This window comes from Vulpes vulpes, chromosome 14, assembly GCF_048418805.1.
Source record: "Vulpes vulpes isolate BD-2025 chromosome 14, VulVul3, whole genome shotgun sequence".
In the NCBI taxonomy this organism is placed as follows: domain Eukaryota; kingdom Metazoa; phylum Chordata; class Mammalia; order Carnivora; family Canidae; genus Vulpes; species Vulpes vulpes.
In genome coordinates this window covers 61,920,249-61,942,453 of record NC_132793.1, presented here as the reverse complement: position 1 = coordinate 61,942,453, position 22,205 = coordinate 61,920,249, and the positions used below count along the sequence as shown (strand labels likewise).

General features: G+C 38.1%; 2 protein-coding genes across 3 annotated transcripts in view; one reads left to right on the top strand and one right to left on the bottom strand.

Annotated features, from left to right (window-relative positions):
- SKIC3 (SKI3 subunit of superkiller complex) overlaps positions 1-9,159 on the bottom strand; it is an 80,541-nt gene extending 71,382 nt beyond the window's left edge. Inside the window, exons 1-4 of one of the 2 annotated variants that reach the window (XM_025992885.2) lie at positions 8,988-9,159; positions 2,441-2,506; positions 1,711-1,754; positions 411-570 (exon numbers count right to left, since the gene is read on the bottom strand). The gene's annotated coding sequence lies outside the window, so the exon portion shown is untranslated. Of the gene's footprint in view, positions 1-410; positions 571-1,710; positions 1,755-2,440; positions 2,507-3,631; positions 3,939-8,987 lie in introns of those variants that run through there. The other variant, XM_072736753.1, reaches the window with a different exon arrangement.
- Positions 9,160-9,177: 18 nt separating this feature from the next.
- The window catches only part of ARSK (arylsulfatase family member K), a 35,980-nt gene continuing 22,952 nt past the window's right edge, over positions 9,178-22,205 (top strand). The window contains exons 1-3 of the mRNA XM_025992883.2: positions 9,178-9,460; positions 12,733-12,862; positions 17,662-17,821. Coding sequence (XP_025848668.1) covers positions 9,323-9,460; positions 12,733-12,862; positions 17,662-17,821 — 428 coding nt within the window. The 5' untranslated portion in view covers positions 9,178-9,322. The remainder of the gene's footprint in view (positions 9,461-12,732; positions 12,863-17,661; positions 17,822-22,205) is intronic.

Here is a 22,205-nt window from a genome sequence, read left to right as displayed (position 1 = left end):
TTTTTTTTTTAATATTTTTTTAAAATTTTTTATTTATTTATGATAGTCACAGAGAGAGAGAGAGGCAGAGTCATAAGCAGAGGGAGAAGCAGGCTCCATGCACCGGGAGCCCGACGTTGGATTCGATCCCGGGTCTCCAGGATTGCGCCCTGGGCCAAAGGCAGGCGCCAAACCGCTGCGCCACCCAGGGATCCCAAGCCTTTGGACTTAAACAATGTTAGATTCAAAATAATACAAAAATTTAAAAAAATAATAATAATAATACAAAAATTAACATATAAAATAAATTTATCTGCAGCTATACCAGATTCCTTAAATAGGCAGAAAAATAACTTTTTGCCTATTTACATTAGTTATGCAATTAAAGCTGCATAGTTCATATGCTCTTATTTTAGAAACTGTTCTCTTACCTGAAATTATCTTGGTAAAAATTATAGGTACCAACTTCAGGATTTTTTTGGTATTTTTTGAAGCCTACAAACTTTGACTGGAACAGGCAACAAATTTCAATGCTGATTTCACATTAAATCTTCTCACATCAAAGTTATCTTGGGCAGATAAATCCACAGACTAAAAAGAAGAGCAATCAATGATGATAATTACTAATTTGGACCAATAGAAAAGGTTAAGAAAAGACATCCAAGGGGAAAAAATTAAGTCAAAAAAAGAACAAAAACAGTATCAAGATAAAACCACGCAAAAACAAACAGAAAAAAATTAATTTTGTGAGGAGAAAGATCACCACCTCTTCTATCACCCAGCATTTAAGTGGAAGCACATTCAAACAAGCCAGATCAGCCACCACTAACCCTACATGCAACCCCAAGCCATGCACTACATACGACACAATAGAAATAGGAAATGCTCCTGCTCTGAAGAATATAACCTAAACCAAACCTAAGACATAGGAGTCATTAGAGAATCGCACACTGAACTAAGGATGAGTACAACTGCAAGAGGAGTTCAAAGAAGGAAAGAAGTGTGGTGTGAATGAAGGGACACCAGAAGAAGATAGGATTTTAAGAATGGAGGGAAGAAGAAAAATTGTGCCAGTCAGAAGCAATTGCATTGGCAAAGTCAGAGAAATAGGAATGAACGTGGCATGTGTAGGACACAATGAAAAACTGGGCTCCGTGGAGCAGATGGGACTTGCTGAAGAACAGAAGAAAATGAGGCTCAATGGATAAAGTAGAACACTAGACTACAAAACGCTTTAAAAGTCAGACAGATGGACAAGTGTAGACTTATATACAGCAGCAAAAACAGAGCTGTTAAATGTCTCTACATGAGGCATTTTTAAAGACCACAATAGACAAACTCTGCTATTCCCTTGGTAACCAACTAACGTTCAACACCTTTCCATATCCCTATGTCTCTGTATGTAATGATGATTACCCTTGCTGCAGTGGGATCTTCTATTCTTCTCTTCCTATCCCTTCTTCTTTTGATTTGGCATTTAGCATAATATGCTAGCACTGAGGCCCTCTCTCTTCACCTAACATTTGTATAAAGAGAAATATACAGATACAGATATAGACAATATAGATATATAGATACAGATCAGTATTAAGGGATTGACTAATTTTTGAAAAGACAAAATAATCTGTCCCTTTCTAGCCCTAAAAACTTCTTCCAATTTTTGGGAGATGAAGTGGAGAAAAAAGAGGCTCATTCATTCATTTTCTAAACAAAACTTTCTTAAGTACTCACCCACAAGGTATTGTCAAACTCCCCTCCTTTCACAAAGCAAAAACCTATGAACAAAAATGATATACCTTTATTTGGGACACTTCCCTCCATGGCAAGCATTTTCAACATTTCAAAGAAAAATCTAGCTCTTTTACAAGTGTCTTTAATGTTCTTCCACAGCCCCACCCACTTTCCCCTGATAATCTCTGTTTTTTTCTCCTCAATTTCAAGTCATTCTTTTTCAACAAGAGCATTCATTTTGCACATTCTCAACTCAGTGAAAGGGTTTGCTACTATCAAATTAAAAGGGTTATTATTCAACATATATCCAGCATAAAAAGTAGCAACAACTGCACTGAAAAAAGTGACAAACATGCCGAAATGATAAATCTCAAAAATAAATATGTAGGTGAATGAATTACTATGTCCTACACACCCCAGGTAAAGCCACAGAACCTTAAGCTACATTCCATAGTGCAGATACAGACTCCACAAAGCAAAAATAATAATAATAAAAATAGTAACAATAATGACAATGGAAGTTAATTACAGAAAAGCAAAAACATGTACTTTTAAATCTAATAACAAAGTCTAAAGGCGGTTTAGACAAAAGTCTAAACTTTTTATGACCTATAGTCTGGACATAACAACCTACATCATAATACTCTTTTTCTGAAATGAATTGGTTAAAAACAATTACTATGTAAAAACAGACTCCAATTACCTCTTATTTAGCATTCTAGTCACTTACCTTTACCAATTACCTTCTATCTTCTTTTTGGATTGAATTTCAGATTGTTCCTTAACCATTATCCATCTAAATTAAGCAAAATATGAGACAGGCACATAAAAAGCATGATACAAAGCTCAAGACTGAATTTTTTAACACATCAGATTCAGATTTAATTTTCCCAATTCATAATTCAAAGCACAAGTAATAATTAGGTACGATTTCTCATCTTTTTTCTTTCCCAAAATTTTTTAATTGGTCTGTGTTTCCACAGCTTCAGGTGGTAAAAGGAACTTCCATAAACAATCAGAAAAATTTTCAAAAAAATTCCAGAAACTCAAAATACATGAACTTCAATTAAAAAAATCAGCCAAAAAAGAGAATCAACTATTCCTATGCTACTTTATTTTGAATTGAGGACAATCAACAGTACGCATTTACTCCCTATTTGCGGCCTCACTACACTAAAGTGAACCTGATTTAAGCCATAAAAAGAATTATAAATATGTAAAATGTTGCCCACATCATGTAACTACTTAATTTATAATCTAATGAAAACAGAGACTTTCAAAAACCCAGCTAAATAATCATCTGAAATATTAACACAAATTCAACATGATATAATCCTAAGTATCCCATCTTTTGATGGGACCTCTGGAATAAATTCTGTCAAACAAAATTATCTACAATGTTTCATGGAGAGAATGGAAGTGGTTTCAAAAACTGAATAAAAAAATAGCAATGCTACGTTAAACTAGGAAATGAACAAAATTTAATTTTTTTTAAGATTTTATTTATCTATTCATAAGAGACACGGAGAGTAGCAGAGACACAGATGGAGAAGGAGGCTCCCCATGGGGAGCTTGATGTGGGACTGGATCCCAGGACTCCAGGATCACAACCTGAGCCAAAGGCAGATGCTCAACCACTGAGCCACCCATGTGCCCCAGAAATGAACGAAATTTAGCTGAAGAAGGATGAGCAAAAAAGAGAAAGTTAGCTGACTGAACCAAAAACACGTACTGGCAGTTCACTTCAATAGAACTGTTAGTTCTATAAAAAAGGGTTTTACTGTTACTGTTAAGAAAAAAAGTACTATGGCCTCCTTCCACCATCTTTCCATGCTGCTACAATGGTGCACCTGAATGTCGGGGCAGATGTTCTCGAAAGCATTAACAATGCCAAAAAGAGGCACAAACACCAGAGTCTTACCAGGCCATGCTCCAAAGTCAACTTCTAACTGCGATGATGAAGCATGGTTATGTTGGCAAATTTGAAATCACTGATGATCAAAGAGCTGGAAAAACTGTTGTGAACCTCATGGGCAGGTTAAACAAGTGTGGAATGATCAGATCAGCCCCAGACTTGACGTACAACTCAAAAATCTGGAAGAACGGCAGAATAATCTGCTCCCATCCTGCCAGATCGGTTTCACTGCGCTGACAACCTCAGTTAGCATCATGGACTGTGAAGAAGCAAGATGAAAATACACAGGAGGGAAAATCCTGGGATTCTTTTTCTAGGGATGTAATACATACGTGCAAATTAAAATGTCTCAACGGGAGAAAAAAAAAAAGTAGTGTGATCCAAACAATGTTTACGAAAGTAAAATAAAAGTTAAAACAAGAAGGGTAAGGAGGGGGGTAAAATAAAAGTAAAAACCTGACTCTATCCATTATACCAATTTCTTTAAGCCCCAAATCAACCTGATTATAACTATGCAGTCACTTCATCAAATCGTCTTTACAAAACACCTGAGGTTTTGTCAGCCCCTTCACTCTGCCCTACTCACCCACCAAGCCAAGACTTAACCTTGTTCAGAATGTGCTTGGGAATCAGATACATCTGGGTTCAAGTACAATCTGAACTTGGACGTCTTAATTCACTACTTGAAGCCTATTTCCTCATTGATAAAGTAAGGATTATATCATTACTCGATATCTATGTAAATGGGAGTGCCTGAACATAAACACCACCGGCTTAAGATCCACTTACACATGGACTTTTTTCAACAAATATATCTTCTGTACAATAAATGCACTGTAAGTGTATTTTCTCTTCCTTAGGATTTTCTTAATAATCTTTTCTTCTCTCTAGCTTACTTTATTGTAAAAAATACAGCACATAATGCATATAACATACAAAATAATGTGTTAACTTTATGTTATCTGTAAAGCATCTGGTCAATAGCGGGCTATTAGTAGTTAACTCTTTAAGGAGTAAAAGTCACACGTGGATTTTTGACTGCGTGGAGGGTCAGCATCCCTCAGTCCCACGTTATTCAAGGGTCACCTGTAGATTAGTACTCTTCTCCTTATTTACTGCTACCTTCTCAATCGACCACTTTTTTTCTATGCCTTATCCACATGGTTACTACAAACTTTCTCATTTACGCATTTTCACATTTAAAATCCCCAATCTTGGGATGTCTGGGTGGCTCAGTGGTTGAGCGTCTGCCTTTGGTGCAGGTTGTGATCCCAGAGTCCTGGGATCGAGTTCCCACAACTGGCTCACCATAGGGAGCCTGTTTTTCCCTCTGCCTGTGTCTCTGCATCTCTCTGTGTCTCTCATGAATAAATAAATAAAATCTTTAAAAAAATAAAATAAAATAAAATCCCCAATCCCTCCTTCCTTCATTTCTCAAGAAGTAACCTTCTTGCCAGTGTTCAAAAGAAGGCTATCATCAAACACACATATCCTCTTTGAATTATATGAATACTACTAGTCCAGAGTAAATCCTGCAAAAGACATCACTCCATCCCCTGAACCACTGAAACATTTATTAGTTGAGCCATTCAATTCAAACGTAACCAATATTTTTTTTACTATGCTATATTGACGTGCCCTGTCTCCCAGGTCAATAAAACCCCAAACAAAAGTATTATATCTTGGGAGTTCCTTACATATTCAACATCCATTGAGTACTATGTACTCAATAAATGGCTGTTGGTCCAGCTCCCAAAGCTTACTCTAAACATTTAGTTTCCCCACTGCCAAAAGGCGGTAATCCTCAATTTGCTAAAATGGGAAAGGAAGAATCTTTTTTCAGTATCAGCTCACATAACTGTTTTTCACTATCCCCCAATACTTTCCACTTTTACATCTTTGCTTCTCTCATTCAGCCTGTTCACACTGCTTCTATCTACACAAACGGTACATGTAATTGAAGGCCAAAATCAATCATTAAGCATAAAACCTTCTCAGATGATCTTACTAGTCTGAACTTCTAACATTTTTCATCTAAACCAACATTTCCAAAAAGTAGTCCAAGGAATAGTAACATGCTTAAAGGTATTAACATACCATCTAGTAATTTTGTGAATGCTACAAATTATATATTTCACTCTCTTTAAAAGTCATTCTAAAATTATGTATTTCACTCTCTTTTAAAGACATTCTAAATGTACATTAGCAATCTACAGTAAAATAAATAATAAATTAGCAATGTATGAAAAGTCCTATAGACCCAAAGATAGTTTTTCTAAAAACTAGCATTTCTAAAACTTATTGTTACCATTGAACATTTATTTTAATGAAGAGCAATTAACATCTGGAAGCATATCAGCATTATCCAAAGTATGATTTGGGATATTCTGGGTTTTGTTTTTGTATGTTTAGCGGTTAACTATTTTTTGATGCCTTTTATACTGTCATTAAATTTATAGGGGTGTGAGTTGGTTTGCTTCCCACAACTAAACTGGAAGTTCCTTAGGAGGAAAGACTACTTTTATTATTCTCTTTTATTTCCTACAGTGTCTAGTACATTGTACATAATCAACAAATATTTACAGAATCAGAGCTGGTGAAGGCAGCTATTCCACATAGTCACTACCTTCACACTTAACCTCCTTTTCCTTTTTTTTTTAAGATTTTATTTATTTATTCATGATAGAGAGAGAGACAGAAACACAGGCAGAGGGGGAAGCAGGCTCCATGCCGGGAGCCCGATGCAGGACTCGACCCCGGAACTCGATCCCGGGACTCCAGGACCACGCCCTGGGCCAAAGACAGGTGCTAAACCGCTGAGCCACCCAGGGATCCCCAACCTCCTTTTCCTTAAGGCAGAAAGTGCTGTGAGTATACTGGATGTTAAAGGAACTATAAAGAATGAAAATCCATACCAAGACCTTTCAGCTGAAGTTCTTTCCAAACTGGAGTTAAGTATTACACAAAAGCAAGCAATCTCTAACATACAAATCTTTAACTGGTTATTTAAATGTACACATAACAGAGTGTCTACTCTCACTGCAACACACATATAGGCATGCACACACATAAAGATGGGCACAAACACCTCTCAAAAGTACCTTTTCAGATAGTTACTGACTAGCAAAACGGCTGTATGTCCAGAAAGAGTGATCAAAATATTGAAGAAACTTACAATTATGTAACTAGCTGAAGGAAATGGGGAAGGCCTAGGCAAAAAAAAAAAAAAAAAAATTGGTGGAGAAACGTGAAAAGGGTTGCTGAAAGGGAGAGATTACTGTGGGACACCTGGGTGGCTCAGAAGTTGAGTGTCTGCCTTCGGCTCAGGGTGTGACCCCGGGGTCCTGGGATCGAGTCCCACATCGGGCTCCTTGCATGGAGCCTGCCTCTCCCTCTGCCTGTGTCTCTCACAAATAATTAAATAAAAGCTTAAGAAAAAAGAAAAGGAGAGATTATTTATATAAAAATGAAGAGAAATGGACCAATGAATGATTAAAAGTAGAGGGAAATTGACTTCTGCTCAAAATAAGAGCTTTTAATAATTAGACATGGAAAATGTGGAATGGACTGCTCAAAGAAAGTGCATTCCTATCACTAGATACAAAAGAACAGACTGGACAATTCCTGGCAGGAATGTTGCAGGACAAACTGAATGTTAGATGCTAAGTAGGACTGGAAGCTTCTTGGGTTCTTCCATTGCCATGTCCCTGGGGCCCTAAAATCCGTCTTGCTCCAACTCACTGCAGCACCTGCTCCCACTGACACTGCCAAGGGGAAAGAGAGGGGGGGAAAAAAGATGTGCTCCTGTCATTCTGCCTGGGAACTCAGAATACATGTCCTGTGAGAACAAGGCCAAAGAGGGTGAATATGGTTCACAGAAACAGTACCACACCACAGATAAAGCTGAATATACTTTTTACGAATCTATAATGCAGTCAACAACATTTCTATGGCACAATGCTTTTCGCACTCCACATTAACCCAAAATTTTTGAGACATACCCTGATCATGAGGTGGCCTACCTGTATTATCTCCTGTGCTGTTAAGACTAGAATTCGTTTTGTTTCCTTAGAGTTTAAGTTCCTTGTGGACAGGATCTATTTTCTAAAAAAAGATTTTATTTATTTATTCATGAGAGACACAGGCAGAGGGAGAAGCAGGCTTCACGCAGGGAGCCCGATGTGGGACTCGATCCCCGGTCTCCAGGATCACGCCCCGGGCTGAAGGCAGCGCTAAACCGCTGAGCCACCAGGGATCCGCTGCATGCTTCTTTATCAAGAATTTGTCTACAATGGGGATCCCTGGGTGGCTCAGCGATTTAGCGCCTGCCTTCAGCCCAGGGCGTGGTCCTGGAGACCCGGGATCGAGTCCCACATCGGGCTCCCTGCGTGAAGCCTGCTTCTCCCTCTGTGTCTCTGCCTCTCTCTGTGACTCTCATGAATAAATAAATAAAATCTTAAAAAAAAAAAAAAGAATTTGTCTACACTAATAGAGTTTAAGCTCATCAGAAGGTCGTGAAATGTCATAATTCAACCAGGGACAGAGAAATGTAGTTGCGTTAGGGCACAGACCACTAAACTTCAAGTCCTGCTCACACTTAACCGTGTCATCTCGGGCAAATCGCTTAACCCGCCCGCGCCTCAGTTTTCCTATCTGTAAAATGGTGAAGGCGAGGAGGACAGAGAATATTAGAGTCGCGTTCGTGCCCCGTCAGGTACTTCAACTCCTCCTCTTCCTGTCAGAAATACTAATACGACTCACGCGACGCGCAAATTCTATACCTGACAAGTGGGATAGATAAATCAGAATTTGGCCCTGGGACAGAACTCGACTTCTGCCAGAATTCTCAAAGTTGGTTCCACAGTCAAGTGGGGCCAGTGACCATTCCGCAGCGGGACAGGGATGGTCGTGACGTACGGCAGTCGGTGGGACTCGTCGCCCGGCTCAGGATTTCTTCCCTAGCGAGGCCGTTGGGCTTCTCTCGTCCGCGCTCTGCAGGCCAGATGCACCTGGGCTGTCCCCCCTCAGACTAGGCCCCACGCCTTCCGCCCCCGGGGCATGACGAGCGCCCCCTGCACGGCAGTAAGATGAGGCAGGCTAGAAACGTCTGTGGGGTAACGTGCGGGCGGCGCCCCGCGACCCCACAGCTCACCTGAGGCGGCCCAGCCACAGGCCCCACAGAACCGCGCCATCGAACTTAAGTGACAGACGCGCTGCCACCTCATCATCGCCCATTCACCGTCCCGACAGCCACGCTTGCGCGGCACAAAATGACCCGCCCCTGCTCTTTTCCGTCTCTAGTTCCCATTTCAACTACACATTGGCTCCAACTTCTGCAAAAGCCACAGCGACCCTAACCCACCTGGGCCAGACAGATGCTTCTCCTCCAAACACCGAGGCTGGACTCCGGGCGCATGCGTAGTCCCCAGGCATCGTTCACGTGACTGGAAGTGGCTGACTGTTTAGTCCGCTCGGTATTTGGTTACAAGTCCTTAACGTGAATGAGGGAGGGGAATTTTTTCTTCCTCCCCTTTGCGCATGCGCGCACGCTCAGCCTGCTGGGAGTTGTAGTTCTGCGGGTAAAGAGCCGGGAGGAAACCGAGCTGCGGACGGTGGGATCCCCGCCCCGTTTGCAGAGGCGGTTCCCGGAGGGAGGCGGCGGGCCCGGCGCCCGGCGTTTCTAAACCGCTCCCTGCAATGCTGCTGCTGTGGCTGTCGGTGTTCGCAGCCTCGGCGCTGGCGGCACCAGACCGCGGGGCAGGTGGGCGGAGGCGAGGAGCTGCAGGGGGTTGGCCCGGTGCACCCAACGTGGTGCTAGTCGTGAGCGACTCCTTCGTAAGTACCGAGAGGCTGGGGAGTGGGCATCGCGCCCCCGACCAGCGACCAGCCACAGCTCTTCCTGTGCAGCAGGCCTCGGGGAGCAGAATCTGAGGCTGCCACGTATTTGACCCCGATGCAGAATAAGGAATGCATTTTATTTTGAGGCCCCGTATACATATGTATACCCCGTACAATACTCTAGTAAATAAAAATGCATCTGATGGCACCTTTGCAATTTGTTCTTTTTTTTTAATTTATTTATTCATGAAAGAGGCAGAGACACAGGCAGAGGGAGAAGCAGGCTCCATGCAGGGAGCCCGATGCGGGACTCGATCCGGGGTCCCCGAGGTCACGCCCTGGGCTGAAGGCAGACGCTCAACCGCTGAGCCACCCAGGGATCCCCCTTTTTGTTTTTGTTTTTTTGGAGTTTTTTTAATGATAGCCACGACCCACTAAATTATTTTACCACTACTAATGCACTTTCAGTCCGGTCCCTCCCCCCATCTGAGTCTTACTGTGGGGAGAAATAACGTTCTGCATCTCCACAAAAGCGTGTTAGCTTTCCCATCCGGGCTTTCCCACTTCCAAGTTTGCAGGAATTCATGTTTGGGCGAGCAAATGCAGAAAGTTCACATTTTTATTGCCCAGATATCTGATAATCCTGTTAGTGCTGATCTAAGCCCATCAGTTGATGTTATTTGAACCACTGCCCCATGTTCTAAGGAAATTGTGTGGGTGTGTTATTGCTGTTTCCCAAGCCATCATCCAAAAGAACACTACTACCAACATTACCCGGAACTTTTACTATCATCAGTTATTTAGAAACTACTGCTTAGACAAATGTTTGGTTATGATACTAGCTCATTATCCCTGGCTGTTAACTGTGGTCACACAGATTGTTGGTGTCCAGCAGGTCTACACCAAAGAGCGCTTTTAATCATTATGTTCTATTGTCTTTCTCATTGGTTAACCTATGATGGTTAAAATTACATACTCTAGATGTGCCCATTGGACTTGTTGAGAAAGTCATTCAAAGTAATCTTCTGATTATCTCAATTTAGGGAACAGGCAGTATTGGAGATTAACATGAAGGAGATTTCTTAGAGAGTGCTCCTGACATCAAAGGGAAAGGAAGAAAGCAGGACTATGCAGGGAGAAGTTGAGTTTGGCTGCTATCTCAGTAGAAGCCTCAGCTTTCTTTATGCTTGGTTCTCAGACTAGTAGGATGCTTCAGAATGGTTGCTATTTGGGGTGAGTTGTGTACTGCTGCCAGAAAGGGGCATGAGGTGGGCACGGCAACTCTCTTTGGCAGAGGCAGTCTCTCGTTCCTAAAAGGAACTAGGGTATTGCATCACAGCATCCTAGAAACTTCCAAAGATGACTGAAATATTTTAGGTTGGTTTTCTTTTTTTTCAGTATAGTGTGAATACATAGGTTTTTTATATTTGTGTTCAAATACTTGGCCTTGCATTCATTATACTTACTGATTTTCAAAATGTCCCATCTTTGGTTTGTGAAAGACCCTTCAGGTCGTTTGTGAGTCTTTTTGACCCATTCTTAATCATCTCCAGCAGCTTACTTTGATAGTCTTCCATGGCCAACATGTGTATTTCCTGTCCTGTCTTGTGTTTAGACTATAATCTAGGTGTTCTGGTTTTTCATTGCTTTTAGACCTTTCCAATGAACAGATCTAGAAAGTACATATACTAGAAAAATCATGAAATCATGCTGATAGTTTAAACTCAAATTTAAGACTATAAAGTTATTAATTCTTTGACTTTTTGCACTTGTTATCTCTTTTATACCAAATATTTTGGTACCTACATACATTAGTATGATTGGTGTGTGTGCACACACATACACACACATACCTGGATAAATATATATAGTATATAACTATAGTGTACATAAACATATATAAATATATATATAATTAATATATAAACATATATATATATATAAATAAATAAATTTAGGGCCCCAAATCACCCTTGCCCTAGCTCACTAATAAGAGAAAGGTTCAATGCCAGGAAAGACAAAACACCAGACAAGCTTCTGCAAAGCAAGCAGAAGGAAGGAAACAATAATGGTTAAAGCAGAAATTAATACCAATACCAATGTGTGTTTTCTAACCTTTTCATAGGTAGCCTCTCAACACAGCTGACATTACCTCTTTCTTGACAGTTTTTTCTCGCTATTCAGGGGGCTCGATCTCATATCATCTTCCTCCCTTGCTGGCCATTCTGTCGTAGTTTCCCATGACACTTTCTCCTCTTGTTGGGGACTCCTCAGAATTCCTTTTTTTTCCTCCTTTTTCACTCTCTGCTGTAAAGGTTTCTTTCAGTATCATAATTTTCCATGTTTCCAGAGTTTTCCATGTTTCCATAGTTTACCATGAATATGCTAAGGACCTCCGTGTTTATTTTACCCGGGTAGAGCTCCAGATTCCTGTCTGAAATCAGCAGCCTACTCTATATATCCATTTGGAAATCTCAGACATATCAAGGGTTTAACTCATTTTTAAAACTGTTTTTGTTTATAATTATATTGAAAATGTAGAATAGAGATAACTCCTGGCCTAAAATATTCTCTTTTCTGTCTTTGCTCTTTACCAAGAAGAGTTCTTCAGTTCCAAAATGCATATCTCCGGTCCAAACATCTCTTCTCATCTTCAGGCTCATTTATCCAGCAGCCACTAACATCTTCACTTGAGTCTAGCTTAAAGAACTGCTGGATCTTTCTCATCCTTTAGGTCTCATTCTTCCCAGAGGTTTCCCTGTTCATTCTATGTAAAGTATGTCTCCCTTGTTATTCTGCATCTAAGGGTTTTTTTCAAAGCACATATCACAATTTTTAGTTATTGATGCTTTATTTACTGGTATATTTTTGCCTCTCCCACTAACCTGTAAGCCTCAAGGGGCCAGGGACTCTGTTTTTTCACCATTGAATTTCCAGATCTTTCACAGTACCTGGCACATGGTAATGCTTAATAAATATTTGTTCCATCAGTCCATCATGCCCCAAAAGAACTTTCCTTTCCAGGAAATCCTTTATTTACTATATCCAAATGAATCTAAGTGCAACACTAAAAATATTATGAACCAGATATAGGTGACACTCTATACTTGTTTGATCTTTTTTTTTTTTTTTTACTTGTTTGATCTTTTGAGGATCCTCAGGATAATATTAAAGTCTTTCACTACTTGTCAATTTTATGGTTAAAATTAAAGGAAATAATTTTCTTCTTTTCTAATGCAATCAGTGTTAATTAAATTTCTTTATTCCAGGATGGAAGGCTAACATTTTATCCAGGAAGTCAGGCAGTGAAGCTTCCTTTTATCAACTTCATGAAAGCACATGGCACTTCCTTTCTGAATGCCTACACAAACTCTCCAATCTGTTGCCCATCACGCGCAGGTATGAACATGCTTAATATTAAGAAGTGGCCACACACATAAAAATTTTCTCACAGTTTAAAAGATTCTATTCAAAATAGAATAGTAAATTATATATGTCATATGATAAAAAAAATTTTACTATAAGTGATACATATTTAAAGGAATATATTGGGGTTATTGGGATTTCTGTTTTATTTTTAAGAGTAAGAATTTTTATCATCCAAAGCAGTGTTTAACACACATGCATGTGCGTACAACTACACACACCTATATATTTTGTTTACTGTTTATATAAGCCAGTAAAATATAGATCTGTGAGGACAGGGAAATTTTTATCTACTTTGTTACTTCTGTATTCCCAGTACTTAGAACAATGTATTTCAACTAATGGGTTATCAAAATGCTTGATGTATGAATCTTATGAGAATTTTCATGAGGTTTGCTATAACACTTTTCTATTGCTTTGTATATGAGAATTTTTAATAAGGAAAATTTGAATTTGAAAAAAAAAGCAGGGTTTAGTTCATGTGTCACTGTTTCACTTCCTTATAATTGGTGACCAAGAATCTTTTGTTTATCCAAGCAAATGAGGAAATAATCATATATCCTAGAACAGTTGTATTTTCAAGGACAGTTGAATTTTCAAGAAAATTTCAAGGAAATTTTCAGTATGAGTAGAAGAGATTGGGAGGGAATTTCAGAGCATAGCACAATGTAGTTAGAATTTTCATACATAAGGTTTCTCTGAAATTTTCCATATTATTTTAGATTATAGACTTTTTTCTCTTCAGTCTCCATTCACTTCTATCCCAAATGTGTTTACTTTTATTAGAATAATTTAACAAATAGGCATATTTTTTTAAGATTTTATTTTATTTATTCATGACAGACACAGAGAGAGCGAGGCAGAGACATAGGCAGAGGGAGAAGCAGGCTCCATGCAGGGAGTCCGATGTGGGACTCGATCCCAGGAGCCGAAGGCAGATGCTCAACTGCTGAGCCACCCAGACATCCCAAATAGTCATACTTTTAATGGCAAAATGCCAGCAGTATTAATCCATGAATAACTGAGAAGACAAAAGGCCATTTTTTAAAAATAAACTGTCTATTCTCTGACAGAGTTGTTTCCTTCTCCCTTTCTAATGTTTGATTGCTCTGAGATGTGTCAAAAGCACATCTGTCAGGCCTTCCTGACATGATCTTCTCTGTGATTTGAGTCAATCCCTTCACCACCAGCACAAAGACTGATGTAATCACCAATGATTAAAGGAAACTCAGTACTCTAAATGATATGTCAGTGATGAAGGCCCAAGGGTATTAACAGTTTTGTTAGTTTTTTATTTCCTATTGAGCAAGTGGAATGAGCAATGGACAAGGGTGAGATGTTGTCCTAGATTCTAATCCTCAATGGGCCAAACAAGTCACTTGGTTTCCTAATCTACAGGGTTAGATATCTTACTGTTGATTATCTATCTATCTATCTATCTATCTATCTATCTATCTATCTATCTATCATCTATCTATTCCTTATCTATCTCACAGGGTTGCTCCCAGCATCAAATGAAATAATTAATTAAAAGGTGATTAATGAACTCAAAAGGTTTCCAAAACGTTAGGTGATACTTAAGATTTCCAAAATGTAACAACAGTAATACAGGCTAACATTTGTTACATTCTTTTTTTCTTTTTTTTTTTTTTTTTTCATTTGTTACATTCTTAACCCTGTGCCTGGCAATATTCTAAGTGGCTTTCATGTCTTAATTTATAAAATAACATTTCCATAAAGTGGATATTGTTACTACCTCCATTTTGCATGTGAAAACAAAAGATTTTATTTGTTTATTCATGAGAGACACAGAAAGAGAGAAGCAGAGACACAGGCAGAGGGAGCCAGGCTCCATGCAGGCAAGCCTGAGGTGGGACGTGATCCTGGAACTCCAGGCAGACAGATGCTCAACCACTGAGCCACCCAGGTGTCCCTCCCAACACCAGTTATTGAAGAGCATGTCCTTTCCCCATTATCTATATATTCTTGGCTCCTTTGTTTTAAAGTGACCATATTTGCTCAGGCTTATTTCTAGGCTCTCTATTCCATTTCATTGAAATAATGTGTCATTTTTTAGGCCAATACTGTGCTGTCTTGGTAGTTATAGTTTTGTAATGTAGTTTGAGATCAAGAAGTATGATGCCTCCAGTTTTGTTCTTCTTTCTCAAGAATGCTTTGGCTATTTGGGGTCGTGTGTGGTTCTATACAATTTTTAGGATTGTTTGTTCTATCTGGGAACATGCCATTGGAATTTTCTCTAGGATTGCACTAAATCTATCGGTTGCTTTGAATGGTATGGACATTTTAACAATATCAGTTCTTCTGATCCATGAGCACAGAACATCTTTCCATTTATTTGTGTCATCTTCAGTTTCTTTCATCAGTGTCTTACAGTTTTTAGTTTACAACTCTTTAACCCTCCTTGGTTTAATTTTTTCTAGGTAATTTATTCATTTTGATGCAATCGTAAATGGGATTATGTTCTTAATTTCTGATAGTTTGTCATTACTATATAGAAATGCAACTGATTTTTATATATTGATTTTATATCCTGCAACTTTAAACTTTACTAAATGCAATGATTAGTTCTAACAGTTTTTTGTGAAATCTTTAGGGTTTTCTATATATGTTGTCTGCAAATAGAGACAGTTTTACTTCTTTCTTTCTAATTTGGATGCCTTTTATTTCTTCTTGCCTAATTGCCCTACCCAGGACTTGTACTACTGTGTTGAGTAAGAATTCTGAGAGTGGGCACCCTTGTCTTGTTCCAGATCTTGGAGGAAGAGCTTTCAGCTTTTCACCACTGAATATGTTAGCTGTTGCTTATCACATATGGTTTTTATTATGTTGAGCTATGCTCCTTCTATACCCAGTTTGTTGAGAGTTTTTACCATGAATGGATATTCAATTTCATCAAATGTTTTCTCTATTACAATTAGCATATGATTTTTATCCTTCATTTAGTTAACATGGTATATCAAGTTGATTGCTTTGCAGATATTGAATCATCTTTGTATCCTTGGGAATAAGTTCCAGTTGATCATGGTGTATGACCTTTTTAACGTATTCTTGAAATCAGGTTGCTAATATTTTGTTGATGATTTTACACTATGTTCATCAGGGATATTGGCCTATCATTTTCTTCTCCTGAGGTGTCCACTTCTGGTTTTGGTATTAGAGTAATATTGGCCTCATAAAATTAGTGTGAAAGTATTTCCTCCTCTTCTATTTTTTTAGAAGAGTTTGGAGAGACAGATTGATATTAATTCTTCTATAAATGTTTGGTAGAATTCACCAATAAAGCTTTCTGGTCTGGTATTTTTCTTTCTTGGGAGGTATTTGATTACTGATTCAATCTCCTTATTCATAATTGGTGTGTTGGATTTTCCATTTCTTAATGATTCAGTCTCGGTAGGTTGTATACTTCTAGGAATATATCCACTTCTAGGTCTTCCAATTTGTTGGCATATATTGTTCATAGTAGTCTTACAACTCTTTCTTTGTATTTCTGTTATAAGTTGTAACTTCTCTTTCATTTCTGATTTTTGAATCATCTTTTTTCTTGGTAAGTCTAGCTAAATGTCTTTATCTTTTTAAGAAAACAGCTCTTGGTTTTATTGATCTTTTCTATTTTCTTTCTTAGTCTCTATCTTCACTCTAATCTTTGTTTTTTCCTTTCTTCTACTAACTCTGGGCTTAGTTCTTTTTCTAGTTCTTAAAGTTGTAAAGTTAGGTTGTTTATTTGAGCTCTTTTTTCTTGATGTAGGCATTTAACTCTCTGAACTTACCCCTTAGAACTGTGTACCATTAGTTTTTGGTATGTTAAACTTCCATTTTCATTTGTCTCAAGATATTTTTTTAATTTCTATTTTGATTTCTGCTTTGACCCTTTGGTGTTCAGGACCATGTTGTTTAATCTCCACATAATTGTGAATTTTCCAGTTTTCTCCTTGTAAATGACTCCCAATTTCATACCTTTGTGGTCAGAAAAGATCCCTGATATTTCAACTTCTTAAATTTATTACGATTTATTTTGTGGCCTATCATATGATCTCTCCCATGTCCTAGAAAATGTTCCATATACACTTAAGAAGAGTGTATATTCTGTTGCTTTTAGATGGAATGTTCTGTAAATGTCTGTTAATTCCATCTGGTCTAACATGTAATTTCTAAGTCCAGTGTTACTTTATTGATTTTCTGTCTGGATGATCTATTCGCTGTTGAATCTAGGGTACTGAAGTCCCCTACTTTTATAGTATTACTGTCTATTTATCCCTTTAAGGCTGTTAATACATGAAGAAAGACTTACTGGATACAATCATACTTGTAGAAAATAACAGCAAAGATGTAGTACACTTAATTTTTTGTGGAAAGCCAGTACATCCTTAAGGATGTTGGGAAAAGATCTATACTTCAATGGACTGACTTGTAAAATAAATAAGTACTTAGTGATTATTTTTATGATTGAAAGAAGACCTAGATAGAGTCCAACAGGCTTTGTACATAATTCCAGCTATATTTACCCTTAAACATCTTAACCAATAAGCCTTAAAGACTCAACTGTAAAATGGAAACTTCTTGCAGAGTTTTCCCCTTGATAACACAATGTAACAATCAGAAATGTTAGCTGAAGGACCTAATGCACGTTATGTCTTACCCCAGAGCATGAGCTCTAAGCTAATAGATTTTTTCTCTTGCTGTAATTGTCTTAATAGTTAAAATACATCAACAAGCTTAACATTAATCCCAGTCTCTCGCCTTACTACCCCCAGCAATGTGGAGTGGCCTCTTCACTCACTTAACAGAATCTTGGAATAACTTTAAGGGCCTAGATCCAAATTATACAACATGGATGGATATCATGGAGAAGCATGGCTACCGAACACAAAAATTTGGCAAACTGGACTACACTTCAGGACATCACTCCATTAGGTAAAAAAGAAAAAAAAATAATGCTAATATGCTATCCTCTGCTATAGCACATACATGTACCCTTTTTGACTTTTATTATTTCTCCACAAAGGTGAAAGTAAATCTCTTAATCCCTTGATTGTGTTAATTTGGCTAACACTTTGCCTTTCTTTAATCTTCTTAAAATATTAAAATTGCTAATACGCTGGTAATTTTTATTTTTCTTAAGCATTAAAGGTCTGTAAAATTTATTTTTGAGTTTTGTTATACAATGTCTACTATGTACTGAATACAATTTATAATCTTTTTTAAAGACTCTAATCTTGCTACTTGCTTTTGTCAGTTATCTCCTGTCGATCTATTATAACTTTTTTTTTTTCATTTTACTATGTCCTCAAAAACAAGGCAGGCAAGCATAGTGAGTAAGAGCAGAAATCTGGAATCAGAATGCCTCCTTGTGAGCTTTAGTTTCTCTGTTTACTACTGACCTCTAATTTCTTTGTTGTGAGGATTAAATGGAATGAGGTCTGCAGGAAAAAAACTAAACACAGCAGGTCTGTGATGGCCATCCTTAGAATGGCCCGCTTTCAAGACTGGCCCTTGGTTTATATCCAGTAACTTGAATATCGGGAGTGTTCCATGTATTCCCTGATGAAAATGACTTATTCTGTACCTAGGATGTACAATGTGGTTTATGCTCAACACTTGCTTTCCCTCTGAGAGTCTGGGAGGCAGAGGGTATCTGCATGATCAGCCCCCAGTAACAACTTGGGTACTAATGAGATTCCCTAATAGACAATTCTTCACACATATGGTCATGTTTGATACTGGATGAATACAGTGTGCCCTTTGTGACTCCACCTGGAAACTTGAAACTGGTTTGCTATCAATTTACCCTAAATACTGTTTCCTTTGCTGATTTTGCTTTGTGTCCTTTCACTATAATCATGGCCATGTGTACAACTAAATGCTGCGTCCTATGAATTCTTCTGGTGAACTTGGGTATGATCTTCGAAGTCTCCCAACACTTGTGATTCCTGGCATAGAGAATATTAAAGCCTTAGAGCAGTACCTCTTGCCTAACAGGCACTAATTAAGGGTTATGGCAATGGTGGTAGTGAATGATTATGATGCTATTAATTATGGCAAGAACCAGAAAAATAAATTGAATAAAAGTAACGGTGAAGATAGTGAGATGAATAGTGTTCCCCAAAACTTCATGTCTAACTGGAACTACAGAATGTGACCTAATTTGGAAATAGATCCTTTTTACAAATGTAATTAGTTAGGGTTCAAAATGAAGTTATCCTGAATTTAGATGACTCGTGTTCTCATTAGAAAAGAAAAAGACATAGACACACAAAGAAGGCATTGTGAAGACAGAGCAGAGACTGGAATGATCACAGCTACAGTCTTAATATAACACCCATTGCTCATTACATCACATGCCCTCCTTAATGCCCATCACCCAGTTACCCCATCCCATTCCCCCACCCTCCTCAGATGTATATTTTGAATGCCGGAAACAAGGAAAAAGGAAGAATTCTTCCCATGCTCCCGCAGAAGGAACACTGGCCAGCCAATACCTTGATTTCTAATTTCTGGCTTCTAGAACCATGAGATAATTAATTTCTGTTGTTTTAAACCACGCAAACAGCATGGTTTGCAGTAATTTGTTACTGCAGCCCCTGGAAACTTACAGAATGAGTTTTGGGTGAATAGATACTAAAATAATCTAGAATAATTGGAGTATTAGTCTTGCATTTCTGGATAATGTTAAATGTCTTTCCTTTTCTGTCTTCCAAAATCTAAAAGATATCAATCCTGCAAACCCAGGAGGGACCCTCACATCTCCTCCCCACCTCTGCATTCTAATCCATCCCCAGATGTTGTCAGTTCTACTTCTAAAATCTCTCTCCAGTTTATTCACTTACCATCTCCACCAAGCCACTAGCCTCTCCTGCATAAAATATTGAGGTGGCCCTCTAAATTTTCTTCTATCTGATCCATTCTCTATAAGCAGACAGAGTGATCTTTTAAAAATATACATCTGAGGAGGGTGGGGGAATGGGGTAATTGGGTGATGGGCATTAAGGAGGGCATGTGATATAATGAGCACTGGGTGTTATAATAAGACTGATGAATCACTGACCTCTACTTCTGAAACTAATAATACACTCTATGTTAATTAACTGAATTTAAATAAAAACAAATAAATTAATTAAGTCACGGAACAGGATGCCTGTGTGGCTCAGCTGATTAAAAAAATTGATAGGGACACCTGGGTGGCTCAGCAGTTTAGCGCCACCTTCTGGAGTTTAGCGCCTGATCCTGGAGACCCAGGATCAAGTCCCACATCAGGCTCCCTGCATGGAGCCTGCTTCTCTCTCTGCCTATGTCTCTGCCTCTCTCTCTCTCTCTCTCTCTCTGTCTCTCATGAATAAATACATAAAATCTTTTAATTAATAAACAAATAAATCTATCTTTAAAAAATTAATAATAAAATAAAATAAACATCTGATCAAGTGTCTTACCCAATTAAAATCTTTCTGTGGATTCTTTTTCCTCTGTAGGTAGGCTAAAATTCCAAATCTACAAAATGGTTTATAAGACCCTGTATTATCTAGTCCCTGCATACCTCTGGTCTCATTTCATACCACTGTCTCTCTCTCCCTCAGTATGCACCTGGTCTTTCATTTCTTTCACATGCTTTTCACTAGCTCTGGATCACTGCACAAGCTAGTTTTGTGCAAAAAGCTCTCCCCCAACTCTGCCAGTAATGCAGGAGGGAAAAAAAAAGGGTGGAAGCAGAAGTAGAAGGAGCATAGGCTTTGAGTCCATCAGAACTGTTAAATGCCCAGCTTCCCTGCTTACCATCCTTGTGACCTTGGGCAAGTTACTTGACTTCTCTAAGTGTCAGTGTTCTTACCTGAAAACTGGAATTAATAACACCCACCGTGAGGTGCCTGGTTGCTTCGGTCAGTGGAACAATGACTCCTGATCTTGGGGTTATGAGTTTGAGCCCCACGTTGGGTATAGAAATTACTTAAAAATAAAAAAAATCTTTAAAAAATAATACCCACCTCATTGGATGATTAGGAGTTTTAAATCAGTTAATATCAGAAATTATGTAAAAAGATTAAATAAGGTAATATGAAGTACTTAACCAATGCCAGGTGCAGAATAAGCATTCAATCAAGGGGGGAAAATTATTATAAAAATGGCTTAATCAGAATATAGTTTAATGTTTACATAAACCTTTCATTTTCTTTCTTTTTTTTCTTTTCTTAGCAGGGGAAAGGACAGAGGGAAAGGGAGAGAGAGAATCTTAAGCAGATTCTGTGCTCAGGGTGGAGCCTGACACAGGGCTTGACCTCATGACCCTGAGATTATGACCTGAGCCAAAATCAAGAGTCAGATGCTTAATGGATTGAGCCACTCAGGTGCCCAAAACCCTTTATTTTTCTAAAGTGTGTTGCACTGGTAATTATTTCATGTAGTTTCACAAGTTTCTCTTTAAAATTCTACTTTTTAGAAAGTAAGCTTAATCCAAAGTAAAATTTATTCTTATTATCCTATCCCATACTATTACCCAGTCTTGTGTTATTTTCTATTGTTTTCTGTTTTCTCAGGCAATCCAGTAATAAAAGGAATCTAAGGTTGAACAGCTTATACTCCCTGTAACTATCATGCTGTGTATGATATGGTTAAATTTTATCTGGATTTTATTCGTCAGAAATAAGAACTCTTGTTTCTCTTTTTCATGCATATTCCCACTGCCAAAATCATGCTGGTGCATTGTGTAAATTAAGTGTTTGAATGAATGAATAAGACAATGACATTGATCTAGCTACTTATGATTTGATAAACATTAATGCTCTGTTTAACCTATGGTTTAAAATCAGTAAAAGGAAAAGAGCTACTTAATGTGGATATCTGGGACATCAGAGATGGTTTTCAGTATAATAATTTCTTAGCTAATTTTTGTAACTCACCAGAGTTTATAAAATTGAAAAAAAGCTCTCAGAACTGTCTGTATTAGTTCTGTATGAACCCACATAGTTATTTAGCTGACAAATAGGTCAAGGATGCTACTAGTAGCATATCTGCAAAGGTTATATGAATTATAGCACATTGTATTTTAGATTTTTCTGTGCAATTTAAAAAATAGATCTCAGAAAAAAATGTCTCTCAATATCAAACTTAATAGGGGTATTCAGTATTTTGAGAGACTGACTCTCAAAGTCAATAGTTGTTTTTATAACTCTTTGTGCTATCTTTTCCACTGAAATTGGTTGTTTTTGAACCTCCTTGTATTTTCAGCCAGAATTACAAGTTTCTTCAGTTTATTACTATAATACTCTGTCTTTTTACTATCAGATTAAACTCTCTTGCCAATATATTC